The sequence below is a fragment of the Coregonus clupeaformis genome, chromosome 37 (assembly GCF_020615455.1).
Source record: "Coregonus clupeaformis isolate EN_2021a chromosome 37, ASM2061545v1, whole genome shotgun sequence".
In the NCBI taxonomy this organism is placed as follows: Eukaryota; Metazoa; Chordata; class Actinopteri; order Salmoniformes; family Salmonidae; genus Coregonus; species Coregonus clupeaformis.
In genome coordinates, this window is record NC_059228.1 from 18,964,200 (window position 1) to 18,984,689 (window position 20,490).

The window sequence follows — 20,490 nt, forward strand, 5'->3', positions numbered from 1 at the left end:
TTATTTACACCAATACTAGATTACATTTGGCATTGTGAAATCGAAATTAACTTGCAACCGTGTAATGTGTGTCATTTTAACAAGACGATTTTACAGTAAAACAGTGCAATTTAATGCAGCGTTTTAAGATAAAGCACTGCCAGGACGATAGTACATCCCTGCTCCCACCCATCCAGGACATCTACTCGAAACAGTGCCAGAGGAAGGCCCCCAGCATCATCAAGGACCCCACACACCCCAGCCACGAGCTGTTCTCTCCCTTACCGTCGGGCAGACTGTATCGGACCATGAGGTCTGATACCAACAGGCTCAGAGACAGTTTCTATCTATAAGTCATCAGACTGCAGAACACTTGAACTGGAGTGACCACCTGCTCTGATTCTCCACACCTTAGCACACATGCACTCACTCATGCACACAGACATACACACACATAACAACTGCTGATACCAGACTCTTATTATACTGCTCAGTTTATACACTGTGCCCAAAACACATGTAAATATTGGACTATAAATTGTATTATATATTATACTGATGAAAAAAATAATGATTGTACTGCCATTTACTTTATGTTCGTATTCCTATCTTTTATTATTTCTTATTGTTGCATTGTCCAGAAGGAACCTGCAAGTTAGCATTTCGTTGGATGATGTATACCATGCGTATCCCGTAAATAATATAAAATAATATGCCATTTAGCAGACGCTTTTATCCAAAGCGACTTACAGTCATGCGTGCATACATTTTTTGTGTATGGGTGGTCCCGGGGATCCTGGGGATCGAACCCACTACCTTGGCGTTACAAGCGCCGTGCTCTACCAGCTGAGCTACAGAGGACCACAAACACCGTACAAACGACGTAGGTACACCCTGGTCTTGCCTGTTCTCTTACAGGGTGGTCAGAGAATAAACATGCTGTTTTAATTTTCCTCCTCCAAAACAAAGGTCAGCTTCATCAATCAACTGAAGTGTTGCTACATGGGAACCTCTTTCAGGTCACAACAGTTGGTCAGTCGAGGCTAAACATCTACTCTTAATAGAGCAGAGCGAGGCAGGCTGATCCGCTGAGTAACCTTGGTAGGCAGAGGCAGCTTTGTTACACTCAGAGAAGAGGTTTGTCTCAACATGACCTTCTGTATCAAGAGCCTTGGCGTTTAGCATTGTGAAGAAAATAAACAGAGCGGTGTTGAGAAAATGTGTAGGTGGGGCGTCCACACTGTCAGTACAGCGAACATCATGGTAAGTACCAGGGCTCGAGCCCACATTCCAGCCTGATAAAAGGCATGGGAGCAGGGATTTGGGTCCCGATGCGTTGGGAACGGGAGTTTGGATATGTTATATGATCCAGACAAAATGGCCAAAAGCCCTGTTTGTGTTAGTCTTCATAACAGTCATGAGTGAGTGAACCGAGTTAGACTAAAGCAGACCAAGCTGGTGTGTCTCCACAGTACGCTAAAGGGTGTGACTGGAAGAGAGAGTAAGTGTCTGTTGTGTCTCAAATGAGAGGGTCTCAGAAAGACCATAGTTACAGAAGCACATCACCACCCCTCCCCCTCTAACTACCTCACCCTTTCTCTCTCTCTTCCCTCCCCTTCTTTTATTAAAGACAGATGTTTGATATAATGAGCTTTTCTATCTCCAGGCTTGTGGGCTTTACCTCCTACTAAAATATCACCTACACACAGCCTTGGCTTCTGTATAGGGGAACATGGTTTCTTGTAAGACATTTCATTTTATACCTGGGTTCTCTGCAATACTGACAGGAAAACGAGTGGACGTTTTAGTGGAAGTCCATAGGTTGTCAGTCAGAATGAGCTCCAGTTTCATTATGGAAAACCCATTGTCCTAATGTAATATACAAAGTAGCATACTGTACAGTACATGCTGTTTTTGTTTCACTGTAAAATGTGATATACACTGAGTGTACAAAACATTATGAACAACTGCTCTTTCCTTGACAGACTGACCAGGTGAATCCAGGTGAAAGCTATGACTCCTTATTGATGTCACTTGTTAAATCCACTTCAATCAGTGTAGGTGAAGGGGAGGAGACAGGTTAAAGAAGGATTTTTAAGCTTTGAGACATGGATTGTGTATGAGTGCCATTCAGAGAGTGAATGGGCAAGACAAAAGTTAAGTGCCTTTGAATGGGGTATGGTAGTAGGTCCTGGGTTTTTCACGCTCAGCAGTTTCCTGTGTGTATCAAGAATGGTCCACCACCCAAAAGACATCCAGCTAACTTGACACAACTGTGGGAAGCATTGGAGTCAACGTGGGCCAGCATCCCTGTGGAACACTTTCGACACCTTGTAGAGTTAATGCCCCAACGAATTGAGGCTGTTCTGAGGGCAAAAGAGGGTGGGGGGGTGCAATATTAGAAAGGTGTTCTTAATGTTTTGTACACTCACTGTAGATAGTCTAAAAAGCCTCTTGATCCTTCCTAAATGGGGACTAAAACTAAAAGCTGCTTCTTTCTAAAGCTTGGTGAATGTGTTTGCTTTGGATTTCTTCTCTATCCCTAAAGCAACAGGGAATGACTAGGCGCTGAGCCTCTCATGCACCTCTCCTCTCCCTCCTGCTCTTCATATGACTCCGCTGTGGTCGACTATGCCTGCCATTCCCTCACTACACCAAGGAAGACTCATTAACCAGATTAACAGCACTAATATCTCCTGAACAGCCCTTGTTCCACATGATTGCAGGATTTCAGAGCTTCTTAAAACACGAGTGGAAAACATTGACATATCTGAGCGATTATGTAGCTAAAATATTTTGGTTCTGTTCAGAACGTTAGCTAGGTGGCAGTTGCGCTTGAAATTATGACTAATTCATTGCTCGTAGTATTTATTTTCACACTGAGAATTGTGCCGCATTCCCTATGAACAGCGTCATGTATTCTTTAACTAGATCAGAAGGCTTGTCTTACTCTTTCAGCTAGTACGGTCTTCTGTCTTTGATCAAACACACAGCTTTAGATGCAAAATTGGACAGTAATTTATGCTCTTAAGCAAATCGTACACTCTTTGTGCTCCTCAGATAGTCATATATGTAGCTGCAGGCTCTTCTCTGAGTGAGTGAATAGTCATCTCTAGAAACAAGCTGCAAAAATGATGAACAAAGTTCACACTCACAGATGTGGTTATGGAATAGTATACAGGAAACACTTCATATATTCTTTCATTTTTGAACTGGGATCCCGAGTGTATGAATTGAGTAATAAACTAACATGAATTATATTTCCCTTGTGAGGCCATACAGCTCTCTCTGTAAATCTCCTCTTAGCTCTGTACTAATACAGTGAAGGGAGACGTACTGCTCGACCAGCCGTGACCCATAAACCTGACAGGAAAATGCTGTCTTTTGTTTTATTTTCTGATTGCTGGCTGTTTTTATGGTTAATGCTATCTGGGATCCTTGGGACATCCCTACCATAAACCCTTACCCTAACCTTAATTCCTACCTTAACCATAACCCTAACCTAACCCTTACCTTAACCATTTTAAAATGTCAACTACAAATTACAGATTTATAAGGGAATAAAACATTTGGGAAGATTCCCACAGGGGTGCGTGGTTGAATACTTGGTTTAGATGCAGGGGCGCACAGCTGTGTCCTGACTGGTGATGAAGGGCTGTGTAAACCTGCCCTCCCTAGCTGGACAATCAGGGCTGTGGAAACCTGCCCTCCCTAGCTGGACAATCAGGGCTGTGTAAACCTGCCCTCCCTAGCTGGACAATCAGGGCTGTGTAAACCTGCCCTCCCTAGCTGGACAATCAGGGCTGTGGAAACCTGCCCTCCCTAGCTGGACAATCAGGGCTGTGGAAACCTGCCCTCCCTAGCTGGACAATCAGGGCTGTGGAAACCTACAGTCAATCAGTCAATAAAGTCTTTGTTGTCATTCAACGAGATACGACTAGTTTCCATGCACATTATTTCATTGAAAAATACGGCACCAAACATATTAGTTAATGTAAAATTGCGGGTCTAAGATCTCTTCGGCAAAAACGTCAAAACAAATGACAGATTTCTTGAGTTATCTTAGATTAATTCTGACTATTTTGAGGAAGTGTATACTGGCTATGAACATTTAAAAATTGACAAACCGTACTATTGCCACTTTTTTTTCTCGTTTTTCAAATGAAGCTCAAAGGGAGTATGCGAGCACACTCGTTCGGTTGTAAAGTTCATGTCTTATGTAGACTTTTGGTAGCTGAGCAAGTTGTATGACCTGCAGTCAACATCTCTTCCAATTACCGTCCCAGTCAACACATGGTGAGGTAACTGTGACATCATCCACCGAGGGCCCCAGCCAGAATTCCATTTTGTTGAATGTCTCAGCGTAACGCAATGTTTATTTTGGTGTACCGTCTTTGTGTATTTTGATGAATTGTCTCCAGGACAAAGTCACACTTCCTCCCAACCAGATGTAGATATAATTAAACTGCAGTTTGCTAACAACAATCTGGGACGTGGCGTTGGGGTGCTGCGCCACAAACAGGGTGAGGTTGTTAGGCTGCTGCTAGCCTAATTTACTGCCACCCCTCTTTATTCCTTTGTTCATCCTTTTATCCTTCCCTCTCTCCATCATCCCCCTCTCACGCTAGATCAGGGGTGTCAAACTCATTTTGCCCTGTGGGCTGCATTCGGTCTTCAACGAGGTCCGGAGGGCTGCACTCAAAATGTGCAAAAAATAGTCCTCTATCCATCTTTATATTATTATACTATTTCCGATGTTCCCTGACTGTCTAGCTTTCATGTCCGTGATTATTAGCGAGCTGGACAGAGTCCATAAACTGTATGAATGTAGGTCCATTATAATTTCTACACATATAACAATTATTTATTTTATTACTCAAACCACCTGCGGGACAGATTGGACGCCCTCGCGGCCGTATGTTTGACACCACTGCTCTAGATCCTAGATGAAAGGGACACTAATAGGCTATGGTACCTTTTGCCGCAGGATTAAGGTGGTAGCATGTCTAGAGAAAGAGTTCATTCTAGGATACAGATGCTGATTTCGCCAGCTCATTTAATATGTATTGGCATCATTATTCAGGAAAGGTCATAAAGGCACATTACATTTGGCTGCAGTAGCCTACAGACTGCTGTTAAATGAAACAATGAAGTGTTGATTAGCTCTGTATTCTGGTGAGTGAGACACAATGTGACAGTGTTTTCCTGTGACTGGGTTAGCTGGCGGCCACCGATGGCCTGGCTGTCCCCTAAGAAACCGCGGCAGAGAGCTGCCCCAGGCGTCAGTATCATTGGACAGACAGGTAGAAGGTCGTCCCACCAGAGAGCGAGGGAGACGTATGTTTCTGGAAAAAGGGAGGCAGACCGGCATCCTGAAATGTAATCACTCTGAACTCTGTTTTGAAGGCCTTTGCAATATTTCATTTGTTCAGTTGTTTTTTGTCTGAGGGTGATAGTGGCACATGGTCTGTACCATACATTCCCTTCTCTCATTGTGTCAGATTTCTCAGCGCCAGAGATGCTGTGTGGGCAGAACATTCAGAGAGGGAAGGGGGTAGCTACTATCTAGATATCCTGGCCCAGTCTCAGCAATGTGGCCCCACCCCACCCCAGCCTGAGGCAGCCTTTGTTTATTATTTTTATTATTATTAGCTTTACACACAAACAAACAGGCAGTGTGTTAAAGCCATTGTGGAAATAGCCCCGCTGTTGGTTCAGCATTATTGATAAGCAACAGGGAGTCAGTTAAGACTCCTCTCCTGACATTGAGACTTGGGAATTTTGACTACCTAGCAGAATGAATTCCTTTGTAGCCGATCAGCACTGTGGGCTAGCCTTTTCTGTTACTGCCTCTACAAACAGGCTTATACAATAATTATTTTATGATTTAATTTTATAGGGTAGGCCAGCAATTGCATTAGTCTAAAATAGAATTGTTCCATCTCATTCCCGGAGGCCTGGTCTGTGTTCTTTCGATTTTCAGTTACAGCCTTTTAGCCTTTTGGCGACCAACAACCTTTTCCATTTTCTCCCACTGCAGTTTCTTTGTCTCTTCTTAGCTCACCGACTTTACTTTAAATCCTTTCACACTCCTCTGCTTCACTAATGTAACAGCTCATCTTGGCTGTGTAACCTCCTCCCTCTGAAAATCTCGTTAGTTGTGCTCCACTGAGCTCTGAGAGCAGGAAGTAAGTCCTGTCCTCATATGACCAGGTACCCTCTGCTAAATGTCACTGTGGTGAAATATTTGGCTCAGATTACTGGTTTTTCGAGTCATCACTCACCAAACGTATCCAAACTCATCCAGTGTCCCAGAAAGACGTGTCAGTAAACAGAGGCTGAGATATCCTGTTCTGTCTGCATTGTCTCTCTTCGTTTGACACCTGTTTGGAATTGGGAACCTTGGACTTGGACATCCTTTTCCTTGTCCAACTCACAATTCCATAGGTAATTACCTCAGTCCGTTTGTGAGCCGTTTCACAACGATTTACATTATTCACTCACCTGAGGCCCTGCAGAGGCCTCCTTTACATTCTGTGTCTGTGTGACTGCACAGACATATTCCACAACCATCTACTGAGGAACCAGAGAGAGGATGTGACAATATCCATATGTCATTTTGTCTACTGCCTGTCAACAGTCACACATAATAAAACAGCTGGTCTTGGCATACTAATAGGATGACTTAGCATTTAACCTTTAGGTATTTTTAAGTAGATTTGATGGATGTAAGTTGACATTGCACATAGTTCAGTGATCAGGATGCCATACAGAGTGGTTGTCCACAGATTGTGTTCTGGTCAGCAGTCCTGATAGTTTGGTAGACCTGTGGTTTGTGGGTCTGTGATTGTGGTCTGTCACTGCTTGTCGTGATTGTGGTCCGAGGGGGTTACGGTTTGTACTCTGCAGGGCCAAAGCTCAGAGCTGCAAGTTGAGATAAGGAGTTCTTGTGCGTGTGTGCACACTTGAGCGTGTGTATGCGAGTGTGTGTGTGTATGTACATCTGTTGAGCGAGAGTTTCCCCTTCCTGTGTTCTGTTCTGGGCCAGATGCTCTCCCCTGCAGGAAACCCTGTTTACAGACACTCAGGACACATCTAGCTCCACCCATATCCTCCATCTGTCTCTTTCGCAGCTTTATTAAGAACACACATTTATTTTAGACGTGACGCCCTTTTGTACTGCAGCTGATTGTGTAAAAATGCGTAGTTGCAACCTTGAATGGCATAGAGGGTCGTGTCACACAGCAAAATGTGTAATGTGAATGAACTATTTTACTTTGTTTTGTTATTGAAGCTAACTTTGATTCTGGTCCTTGATACTTTTATTTGGAATATTATGTGATGCCAAGCATATCTAGCCCCTTCCTGATTTCCAAAGCCTTTTTCCTGATTTCCAAAGCCTTTTTCCTGATTCCCAAAGGCTTTTTCCTGATTCCCAAAGTCATGACTAGCCAAACCTAACATAGCAATCGTAAAAGAAAAAGCCTGAGCAGAGTTCCCACATCCGGTTTTCAGCAGAAAAGGAAGCTGTTGAATTAGCTGTATCCCTGAAACCGGATGCATCCGGTTGTTGCCAACTCCACTAAGCCTATGACTTAAACATAAATTGTACTGTAGATCTGTCATGGTACAAATGGAATCCAGCAGTGTTAGTTCTGGTGCTTGGGCTTTTTCGTCACTGGTTATTTGGACACATCACGATTTCGCAGGTGTGTAGCGCCTTTCGAATTTCAGAAGGGGAGGTGATCTTTGGTCGATTTTAAGGCAGCCCCCCGCATATTCTGATTGACTAGATTTTCCCTTTCCCAAAGGAGGGGGTGGAGCTCCTTGTTCCTGTTCCGCTCCTCGTTAAATCTCTTCTCTAAACATGTATGTACCCAGAACTTTCAAGGAGCGGGACACTAATCCGGACGCTTATAAGAAATCCCGCTATTCCCTCAGACGAACCATCAAACAGGCAAAGCATCAATACGGGACTAAGATTGAATCCTACTACAACGGCTCTGACGCTTATCGGATGTGGCAGGGCTTGCAAACTATTATCGACTACAAAGGGAAACCCAGCCGCGAGCTGCCCAGTGACGCGAGCCTACCAGATGAGCTAAATGCTTTTTATGCTCGCTTCGAGGCAAGCAACACTGAAGCATGCATGAGAGCACCAGCTGTTCCGGACGACTTTGTGATCATGCTCTCCGTAGCCAATGTGAGCAAGACCTTTAAACAGGTCAACATTCACGAGGCCGCGGGCCAGATGGATTACCAGGACGTGTACTCAGAGCATGCGCGGACCAACTGGCAAGTGTCTTCACTGACATTTTCAACCTCTCCCTGACCGAGTCTGTAATACCTACATGTTTCAAGCAGACCACCATAGTCCCTGTGCCCAAGAAAGCGAAGGTAACCTGCCTAAATGACTACCGCCCGTAGCACTCACGTCGGTAGCCATGAAGTGCTTTGAAATGCTGGTCATGGCTCACATCAACACTATCATCCCGGAAACCCTAGACCCACTCCAATTCGCATACCGCCCCAACAGATCCACAGATGACGCAATCTCAATCGCACTCCACACTGCCCTTTCCCACATAGACAAAAGGAACACCTATGTGAGAATGCTGTTCATTGACTACAACTCAGTGTTCAACACCATAGTGCCCACAAAGCTCATCGCTAAGGACCCTGGGACTAAACACCTCCCTCTGCAACTGGATCCTGGACTTCCTGACTGGCCGCCCCCAGGTGGTAAGGGTAGGCAACAACACATCTGCCACGCTGATCCTCACCACGGGGGCCCCTCAGGGGTGCGTGCTTAGTCCTCTCCTGTACTCCCTGTTCACCCACGATTGTGTGGCCAAGCACGACTCCAACATTATCATTAAGTTTGCTTATGACACAACAGTGGTAGGCCTGAGCACCGACAACGATGAGGCAGCCTATAGGGAGGAGGTCAGAGACCTGGCAGTGTGGTGCCAGGACAACAACCTCTCCCTCAACGTGAGCAAGACAAAGGAGCTGATCGAGAAGGAGGGCCAAACACACGCCCATTCACATCGACGGGGCTGTAGTGGAGCGGATCGAGAGTTTCAAGTTCCTTGGTGTCCACATCACCAACAAACTATCATGGTCCAAACACACCAAGACAGTCGTGAAGAGGGCATGACAACACCTTTTCCCCCTCAGGAGACTGAAAAGATTGGCATGGGTCCCCAGATCCTCAAAAAGTTATACAGCTGCAGTTGCATCACCGCCTGGTATGGCAACTGCTCGGCATCTGACCGTAAGGCGCTACAGAGGGTAGTGCGTACGGCCCAGTACATCACTGGGGCCAAGCTTTCTGCCATCCAGGACCTATATACAAGGCGGTGTCAGAGGAAGGCCCAAAAAATTGTCAAAGACTCCAGCCACCCTAGTCATAGACTGTTCTCTCTGCTACTGCACGGCAAGCGGTACCGGAGCGCCAAGTCTAGGTCCAAAAGGCCCCTTAACAGCTTCGACCCCCAAGCCATAAGACTGTTGAACAATCAAATGGCCACCCGGACGATTTACACTGCTTCTACTCGCTGTTTATTATCTATACGTAGTCACTTTACCCCTACCTACATGTACAAATTACCTCGACTAACCTGTAACCCGCACATTGACTCGGTACCGGTACCCTGTGTATATAGCCTTGTTATTGTTATTTTATTTACTTTAGTTTATTTAGTAAATATTTTCTTGAACTGCATTGTTGGTTAAGGGCTTGTAAGTAAGCATTTCACGGTAAGGTCTACGCCTGTTGTATTCGGTGCATGTGACAAAAAACATTTGATTTGATTTGAACTTAACTGAGCATCTGACCAATTATGCAAGCCTTTAGTTCTGGTTTAACCAAGATTATGACTAGCCTAACCACACACAGCCATGATCTTACCATGCAGCACAGTGTCCCAGTGAAGGAGCTCAATGTTAATTAGTTAGCCCAGTCAGTTATAAGGCCTGATGCAGTCAGATGCTGCTTTGCATGTCATGGTGGAGAACACTGGCTCCATTGTCTCTGTGCTGCTCTGACTGGGACCCCATACAGCTCCCTCTGTCTCCCTGCCTCCATCTACCTCTGACTGGGACCCCACACAGCTCCCTCTGTCTCCCTGCCTCCATCTACCTCTGACTGGGACCCCACACAGCTCCCTCTGTCTCCCTGCCTCCATCTACATCTGACTGGGACCCCACACAGCTCCCTCTGTCTCTCTGCCTCCATCTACCTCTGACTGGGACCCCACACAGCTCCCTCTGTCTCCCTGCCTCCATCTACATCTGACTGGGACCCCGCACAGCTCCCTCTGTCTCCCTGCCTCCATCTACCTCTGACTGGGACCCCGCACAGCTCCCTCTGTCTCCCTGCCTCCATCTACCTCTGACTGGGACCCCGCACAGCTCTCTCTGTCTCCCTGCCTCCATCTACCTCTGACTGGGCCTCCATAGTGGGGCACACAGCTCCCTCTGTCTCCCTGCCTCTGCCCTGCTCGCTGGGCACTGCGACTCAGTGCCCCAGGACCTCTGTGGCTTTCATATCTACTATCTCTGGGACCAGGCTGTCAGGCCGTTGGACAGTCCTGTGAAGACATAGCCTAGATGGAGCGAGCTGTTTGGTACCAGGGTTTAACCTACATGATATCACAGTCTGCTGCTGCTTTATTAGCAGTCTGGTCACGCTGTAATGTCACAACGTCCTCTGAGCTAACGGCTGGAGAGGAGAGTGCATCAGTGCACATTGTTAACGGGTGTTGTTTCTCACAGTCTGCGAGACAGAGACCCACCCTGATGGAGGGAGGTTGTGAAACCTCCTCTCAAAGCGAGATTTCCATGGCAATAGGCTTTGAGTTCATATGAGGAGTAGCTCGCAAAGCAGAGGCTGTGTGTGTGTGTCATGATGGGCTGACCAGTGCGGCTGGTTCTCTTGGCCCTGGCCAGTGACTGATGTTTATGGGATCTGCAGTAGTGTGAGAAGCCTGGGCCCGTCCTGCATGGGAACACTAAATTAGAACAACCCTGTGAGAACATGACCAGCTAACACCGCTAACAGCAAATGGCACGGACAGTAGGCCTACCGTATGAGGCACAGCTAGCTCACATGAGACCAGCACAAATGTCACTTATTCTTCTGCACATTCCGTAGGCTATCTGGCAGCAGGACCATTTACGCTGAACAAAAATATAAACGCAACATGTAAAGTGTTGGTCCAATGTTTCATGAGCTGAAATAAAAGATCCCAGAAATGTGATATACGCACAAACAGTTAAATTTGTTTACATCCGTTAGTGAGCATTTCTCCGTTGCCAAGATAATCTATCCACCTGACAGGTGTGGCATATCAAGAAGCTGATTAAACAGCATGATCATTACACAGGTGCTGAGGGACAATGAAAGGCCATTCTAAAATGTGCAGTTTTGTCATACAACACAATGCCACAGATGTTTAAATTTTGTGGGAGTGGGGCCTCCCGAGTGGCGTCACTACAGACCCGGGTTCGATCCCGGGCTGTGTCGCAGCCGGCCGCGACCGGAAGACCCATGAGGGGGCGCACAATTTGGCCCAGCGTCGTCCGGGTTAGGGGAGGGTTTGGCTGGCTGGCTTGTCCTATTCCCATCGCGCTCTAGTGACTCCTTGTGGCGGGCCGGTGCATGCACGCTGACTTCCATTGCCAGATGTACGACACATTGGTGCGGCTGGCTTCCGGGTTAAGCAAGCAGTGTGTCAAGAAGCAGTGCGGCTTGGCAGGGTTGTGTTTCGGAGGACGCATAGCTCTCGATGGGACAAGACCGTAACTACCAATTGGATATCACGAAATTGGGGAACAAAAGTTGTGGGAGTGTGCAATTGGCATGCTGACTGCAGGAATGTCCACCATAGCTGTTGCCAGAGAATTGAATGTTAATTTCTCTACCATAATCTGCCTCAAACGTCATTTTAGAAAATTTGGCAGTACGTCCAACCGGCCTCACAACCGCAGACCACGTGTATGGCGTCGTGTGGGCGAGCGGTTTGCTGATGTTAACATTATGAACGGAGTGCCCCATGGTGGCGGTGGGATTATGGTATGGGCAGGCATAAGCTATGGACAATGAACACAATTGCATTTTGTCGATGGCAATTTGAATGCACAGAGATACCGTGACGAGATCCTGAGGCCCATTGTTGTGCCGCCATCACCTCATCCGCCGCCATCGCCTCGTGTTTCAGTATGATAATGCACGGCCCCATCTGTACACAATTCCTGGAAGATGAAAATGTCCCAGTTCTTCCATGGCCTGCATACTCACCAGACATGTCACCCATTGAGCATGTTTGGGATGCTCTGGATCGACGTGTACGACCGCGTGTTCCAGTTCCCGCCAATATCCAACAACTTCGCACAGCTATTGAAGAGGAGTGGGACAACATTCCACAGGCCACAATCAACAGCCTGATCAACTCTTTGCGGATGAGGCAAATGGGGGTCACACCAGATACTGACTGGTTTCCTGATCCACACCCCTACCTTTTTTTTTAAAGGTATCTGTGACCAACAGATGCATATCTGTATTCCCAGTCATGTGAAATCCATAGATTAGGGCCAAATGAATTTATTTCAATTGACTGATTTCCTTTATATGTAAAATCGTTGAAATTGTTGCATGTTGCGTTTATTTTTGTTCAGTATACGTTAGGATATTGTCATCCTGTGAGAATAGCACCAGCTATGCTAACAACATTTAGCTTCCACAAACAAGACTGGCTATTTAAAGATGGCCTATATGAATAAGACTGGCTCAGCCAAAAATTATAATAAACATATTTGGTATTCAAGTACGTTTAACAAAAAATTTACCTAGCCTGTGAAATGTTGATATTTACAGTACTTGTCTGTGTTGCTGTGAAAGCTAGCTACGTTGTACTTCTTAGACAGAGGAAGCTACACCCTACACAGTTATTCCAAGAACAATGACGACCTTGGTGTAGGTTTTCAACGAAAGACCAACAGTAACAAAGGCCCACAGCCAGTCAAACAACCGGGGACGCAAGCATAAACAGGAAGGATGAGAGGAGCATGCTGTTTCTGACCAGAGGCCTGCAAACCCTCACGTTCTACTCTGTTAGCTGCGCACCTGGAGTGTTAGCTTTGTAATCTACATTGTGTTGCTGTTATTTTTTTTTGTTATTTTTTTCTGAGTGAGTGAGTGTAGGTAGAGGGGGGTGTGTGTGTGTGTGTGGGTGTGGGTAGAGGGGGGAGGTGTGTGTGTGGGTAGAGGGGGGAGGTGTGTGTGTGTGTGTGTGTGTGTGTGTGTGTGTGTGTGTGTGTGTGTGACAGAGAGACTAAAGAAGAGCACACGTCAGTTGAACTGTAAAATACCCCCAGGTGATAACCTGGTTAATATGTTCCCATGATAGAATGCAGAAGTGAAACTAACCCCCTGATCACTCTCTGCTCCTTCCTGTAGATGAGCGTGAGGCGGTGCAGAAGAAGACCTTCACCAAGTGGGTCAACTCCCACCTGGCCAGAGTGTCCTGCAGGATCACTGACCTCTATATGGACCTCAGGGATGGACGCATGCTCATCAAACTACTGGAGGTCCTCTCTGGGGAGAGACTGGTACGTTAGACAGTCAGACTGGTTTATGTGGCACATGGGCTGTGTATGTTTTACTGGGATTTCCCGGTCACACACAGAGTAATAATTCACCTTAAAAAACAAATTCTCCATAATGTCAAAATGATTTCACTTTGGGATTGCTGTTCCAAACGATTGCCCCCTGATTCTACCCTATATGCACACATTAGGCCCATTCATAGCTAATATGCTTCACTGTTTTTTTTTCAGGGCACACATACAGTGCATTCGGAAAGTATTGAGACCCCTTTACTTTTTCCACATTTTGTTACGTTACAGCCTTATTCTAAAATTGATTAAATCAAATGTTTTCCCTCATCAATCTACACACAATACCCCATAATATAATTTTTGCAAATTTATAAAAAATACTTAAATATCACATTTACATAAGTATTCAGACCCTTTACTCAGTACTTTGTTGAAGCAGCGATTACAGCCTTGAGTCTTCTTGGGTATGACGCTGCAAGCTTGGCACACCTGTATTTGGGGACCTTCTCCCATTCTTCTCTGCAGATCCTCTCAAGCTCTGTCAGGTTGGATGGGGAGCGTCGCTGCACAGCTATTTTCAGGTCTCTCCAGAGACGTTAGATTGGGTTCAATTCCGGGCTCTGGCTGGGCCACTCAAGGACATTCAGAGACTTGTCCCGAAGCCACTCCTGCATTGTCCTGTTGGAAGTTGAACCTTCGCCCCAGTCTGAGGTCCTGAGTGCTCTGGAGCAGGTTTTCATCAAGGATCTCTGTACTTTGCTCCGTTCATCTTTCCCTCGATCCTGACTAGTCTCCCAGTCCCTGCCGCTGAAAAACATCCCCACAGCATGATACTACCACCACCATGCTTCACCGTAGGGATGGTGCCAGGTTTCCTCCAGACGTGACGCTTGGCATTCAGGACAGAGTTCAATGTTTGTTTCATCAGACCAGAGAATCTTGTTTCTCATGGTATGAGAGTCCTTTAGGTGCCTTTTGGCAAACTCCAAGCAGGCTGTCATATGCATTTTACTGAGGAGTGGCTTCTGTCTAGCCACTCTACCATAAAGGCCTGATTGGTGGAGTGCTGCAGAAGATGGCTGTCCTTCTGGAAGGTTCTCCCATCTCCACAGAGGAACTCTAGAGCTCTGTCAGAGTGACCATCGGGCTCTTGGTTACCTCTCTGACCAAGGCCCTTCTCCCCCGATTGCTCAGTTTGGCCGGGCGGCCAGCTCTAGGAAGAGTCTTGGTGGTTCCAAACTTCTTCCATTTAAAAATGATGAAGGTCACCTTGTTCTTGGGGACCTTCAATGCTGCAGAAATGTTTTGGTACCCTTCCCCAGATCGGTGCCTTGACACAATCCTCTCGGAGCTCGGACAATTCCTTTGACCTCATGGCTTGGTTTTTGCTCTGACATACTGTCAGCTGTGGGACCTTATATAGACAGGTGTGTGCCTTTCCAAATCATGTCCAATCAATTGAATTTACCAATCAAGTTGTAGAAACATCTCAAGGATGATCAATGGAAACAGGATGCACCTGAGCTCAATTTCGAGTCTCATAGGGTCTGAATACTTATGTAAAGTTATTTGTAATACATTTGCAAACATTTCTAAACCTGTTTTCACGTCATTATGGGGTATTGGCATGGCAGGCACGACTCCAACACCATCATTAAGTTTGCCGACGACACAACAGTGGTAGGCCTGATCACCGACAACGATGAGACAGCCTATAGGGAGGAGGTCAGAGACCTGACTGTGTGGTGCCCGGATAACAACCTCTCCCTCAACGTGACCAAGACAAAGGAGATGATTGTGGATTACAGGGGAAAAAAAGAGGACTGAGCACGCCCCCATTCTCATCGACGGGGCTGTAGTGGAACAGGTTGAGAGCTTCAAGTTCCTTGGTGTCCACATCACCAACGAACTATCATGGTCCAAACACACCAAGACAGTCGTGAAGAGGGCACAACAAAGCCTATTCCCCCTCAGGAGACTGAAAAGATTTGGCATGGGTCCTCAGATCCTCAAAGAATTCTACAGCTGCACCATCGAGAGCATCCTGGATGTGGAAAAAGTGAAGGGGTCTGAATACTTCCCGAATGCACCATCTTTTTCAACTTGAAAGAGTATTTGTAGTCATAGTAGTTCCTCATATTGCTCTTATCTGGGTTCTATTAATGGTGCAGCAGTATCTCTCATAACATAGTATGTAGCTATGTTAAACTCGTCATATCTCACAGATTTAACATTATAAAACCAGGCACATCTTAACTGTGTAGTACTTTTATACTATTCCAGGTATTCCTTAAAGAGGTAGGGTTTCAAGTGTCTCCGGAAGCATTCCACACGGATGCTGGCCCCTGTTGACTTCAATGCTTCCCACAGTTGTGTCAAGTTGGCTGGATGTCCTTTGGGTGGTGGACCATTCTTGATACACACGAGAAACTGTTGAGCGTTAAAAACCCAGCAGCGTTGCAGTTCTTGACACACACAAACCGGTGTGCATGGCACCTACTACCATACCCTGTTCAAAAACACTTCAATCTTTTGCCTCACCCTCTGAATGGCACACATACACAATCCATGTCTCAATTGTCTGTAACCTGTCTCCTCCCCTTCATCTACACTGATTTGAAGTGGATTTAACAAGTGACATCAATAAGGGATCATAGCTTTCACCTGGTCAGTCTATGTCGTGGAAGAGCAGTTGTTCCTAATGTTTTGTACACTCCGTGTGGTATTCATTTTTTTATATCTGTGTCCATATTGTCCATGAGTTGCTAGCAGATAGACCATATAGTTCAAGAGAAAATCGCCTAATCAATGAAAAAAGCATCTAATTAACAATGGCATTATTTTCAATGAACTCCAACTCTTCCAACTGACTTTTTTCACAACTGCCACCAGTTTGAGCCAAAACATTGACAACAAATACATATTAACATAGTAAATTAAATAAAAGTGTGTAAAGAAAATATAAAGGTTTATATTTAAGATCATGTTTTACAGCTTTGTCATTCTGTTTATTTAATTTAATTATTTTAGATGTGATCATTCCACACAGAGGGCCTGCGATAATTACACACGCCTGTAATAATCTGAAGTACCCAAAAGGGTCTTGTGATAAATTACATAAAGTCCTTGAAATATATTACAATTCTGGTAGTTTAGTGGTAAACTTTGAAAGTTTCCGGTAATATATGCTCCCTTTGCAACCTTAGTTGCGAGCAGTTCAGTTGAGGACAGAGCAGAGAAGTAGAGAGTTTACGCTCTGCTAGAGTTTCAGACTGGGTCACAGATTGGGTTTCAGGGATCATGTGGTCTCTCATGGAAACCTTTTGGAGGCGGACACTACCAGACACAAATGTACGCTGAGCGATCCACCTAGGCATCTGTTGCTTGAGCATTTCTATAGTACTAGTCAAGCTGAATTTATCAAATGAGGACAATTTTGTATAGATTTTTTCCTAGTTTGTTGTGGTATTTGTCCGTAATAAAGCGCTGCTCCAATTTCTTGACATTGTTATCAACAAAACAAGTCCTACAGGCCCTAGTGTTGTCGCACCTGGACTACTGCACAGTCATATGGTCAAGTGCCACAGAGGGACATAGGCAAATTACAGTTGGCCCATAACAGAGCAGCACGGCTGGCCCATAAATGTACACAGAGAGCTAACATCAATGACATGCATGTCAATCTCTCCTGTCTCAAAGTAGAGGAGAGATTGACTGCGTCACTACTTGTCTTTTGTGAGAGGTATTGACATGTTGAAGGCACCGAGCTGTCTGTTCAAACGAAAAGCACACCGCTTGGACACCCAAGCATACCCCACAAGACATGTCACCAGAGGTCTCTTCACAGTCCCCAAGTCCAGAACAGACTATGGAAGGTGCACAGTACTACATAGATCCATGACTACATGGAACTCTATTCCACATGAAGTAACTGATGCAAGCTGCAAAATCTGATTTGAAAAAACAGATAAAACTACACCTTATGGAACAGCGCGGTTTGTGTGTGTCTGTATGCTGTTGTTTTGTATGTGTATGTTTTGTATTATAAAAAATAAAAAAACACAAAAACACAAGGAACAACGCAGACTGTGAAGAGACACGCAAACACACGTACATTTTAATATTGTTATATGGTGGTATTATAAACGTTGTGTTGTAGATATGTGACCGACCGGCTCGATTCGGTCTTATGTAGCAACATTTGAAAGTGTGTTTTTTACATTGGATAAAAGCTAGAAAATGGTATATAATACACTACAATTGAGGAACAATGGGAAAGTAATTCTGCTTTGAAAGTTGATAAACTTGTAACCTCACTTTTGAGAAAATGACCCTTGAATGTTTTGGTACACCAACTGGAGAGCTCTTCTTTGTCTACACCCATTCAGCATCGTTCACACCCTCTTAAGATTTAGCCCCACCCATCTCTTTAAGGATTCACATGTGAGGCTATGTACTAAACAACCAAAGATTTCAAGACTAAAGGCTGGTTTATACTATGGGTATGCTCGTAAATTTTATCTGGAGTGCCAGAGTGTGCTCTGGGTGTTCGTAAATTCGGAGCGTTTCGCTCTCAGAGCGTTCAGAGCGCACACTGGATGCTCTGGCCGAGGAGTAGGGTTGATCCAAGTGTTCTGACCTAACAGCAGCAGTCAAACACCCAAGCTACAGCTCACTCTGACCATTTTACTCTCCCTAGCAGAGATGGTTAGGCTGTTTTTATGTTATCCAGAGCGTTGGTGACTGCAACTGTGCTGCTGGCAACAATTTAATTTGGCTTTTGATAAAAATAAAAAAAAGTTTACGTTCAAATGGCGCTCCTGTGAAGTAGTGACGCGCGACATATGCCTAGTTTCCTGAAACGAGTCACATATGTAGTGCTGTAATGATGTTATATGATGCACTGTTTTTTGTTTTTTTGTTTTTTGCGTGTGATGTGCCTTAATTTGTTTGGACCCCAGGAAGAGTAGCTGCTTCCTTGGCAGCTAATAGGGATCCATAATAAATACAAAATGTGACAAACACAGAAATACACATTTATAACCTACATGTACCACAAACACACTGATGCAGACCCAATTATACATTCAACGCACCAAGCATGTACACTAGCATGCAGTTACACAAACACACACAGACTGCTTACAATTGAATGCTAGAGGCCAAGCTAGGTTAGGAGACCTTATGTCGTATGCCCAGACTGGAGTCAGATCAAGGCAAAACCAAAACATCATCACTGTTGTTGTAGTAGTACGCATGTGACATCAGAGGGCAAACTTCACTCTGAGCCAGTGAACTGTTCCTTCTTAGCAGCTGTGCTGAAGGAGGGGAGAGAAGCAATTATCACGGCAGGATCGCCACTAAAAAAAGTGGTTTTGCAAAGTTAGCGCTGATGGGTTCTATTAACTATGTCCCAATTTAGCTCACGCACCCGTCCCCTCCTCACCCCTCCCTGCACCACCAGTGGCTATTGAAAGGCAGCTCTCTGATGGAATCAAAACGCGATTAAGCCTGACTACTGCCCCTACCACGTCCAGTTGATCGTGCCAAGATCCTCCATTGAGGGCGCTTACGGGTCTTTGTTGTTAGAAAGATCTGACCACAGCTTCAACTCATTCACAGTGAATGCAAAAGAGAGCTTCAAGTTCCTTGGTGTCCACATCACCAACGAACTATCATGGTCCAAACACACCAAGACAGTCGTGAAGAGGGCACAACAAAGCCCATTCCCCCTCAGGAGACTGAAAAGATTTGGCATGGGTCCTCAGATCCTCAAAAAATTCTACAGCTGCACCATCGAGAGCATCCTGACTGGTTGCATCACCGCCTGGTATGGCAACTGCTCGGCCTCCGACCGCAAGGCACTACAGAGGGTAGTGCGTACGGCCCAGTACATCACTGGGGCCAAGCTTCCTGCCATCCAGGACCTCTATACCAGGCGGTGTCAGAGGAAGGCCCTCAAAATTGTCAAAGACTCCAGCCACCCTAGTCATAGACTGTTCTCTCTGCTACCGCACGGCAAGTGGTACCGGAGCGCCAAGTCTAGGTCAAAAAGGCTTCTTAACAGCTTCTACCCCCAAGCCATAAGACTCCTGAACAGCTAATCATGGCTACCCGGACTATTTGCACTGCCCCCCCCCAACCCAAAGGCAAAAAAACAACAAAACTGAAGAATTTCAAAAGCGAGCTTGCTATGATGGAGTGAAAGGAAAGGCAGAGGGAGAAATTATCGATGAGATCTTTGATATAGAAACAGTGGGGGTGTGGCCAACATGCTGTACAATGGAGTCCTGCAAAATGATCCCAACTCAAGCCAGACAACTGAAGTCAAGCCAGCCTCCATTTCTCAACTGTTTCAGGAAGCGTAGGAATGCCGTCTTAGAGTTCACTCCACAGAAAACTACATTAAAATGCCAGATGGTTATCTCTCATCTCTCTGATCTGGTGTTATTTGTTTTAGACGGAGGAGATACCCACTGGTGTTCTCCAGCTGTCCCAACAAGGCCATGCCCTGAGTACTTCCTGGGTCATGACCCCTGGAGAATGGGTTCTAACCCTGGGGAGCTCTAGATGACATGTCTCTCGACATATGGCGTCACAGGTCTGGAAGGACAGACATATCAGAGCTTATTTCCTCTGGGTCAATTTTAGGATTACTTAGTGTAACACACAAAAATACATGACCTATACAAACACACACTGAAGTCCCATAGATATGTCCTCATATATAATGTACATCATTTTATTATTGTTGTGTAATAGACCATCTTAAATCTGCCTACCTCAAGTATTAAAGAAGTCTGCTAAGTAGGTCATGAGTCCAGGGAGTCCTGCCTTAAGTCATAACACACAAAACCAAACCGTTTAGATTGTTGGCAGTAGAACGTC

The 20,490-nt window shown here is 45.4% G+C and overlaps 1 protein-coding gene across 2 annotated transcripts in view; it reads left to right on the plus strand.

The window, feature by feature from the left end:
• Positions 1-20,490, plus strand: part of LOC121553365 (spectrin beta chain, non-erythrocytic 1) — a 107,877-nt gene that overhangs the window by 44,280 nt on the left and 43,107 nt on the right. For both annotated transcript variants that reach the window (XM_041866419.2, XM_041866418.1), the window contains one exon: positions 13,442-13,593. In XM_041866419.2, the coding sequence (XP_041722353.1) occupies positions 13,442-13,593 (152 nt within the window). The remainder of the gene's footprint in view (positions 1-13,441; positions 13,594-20,490) is intronic.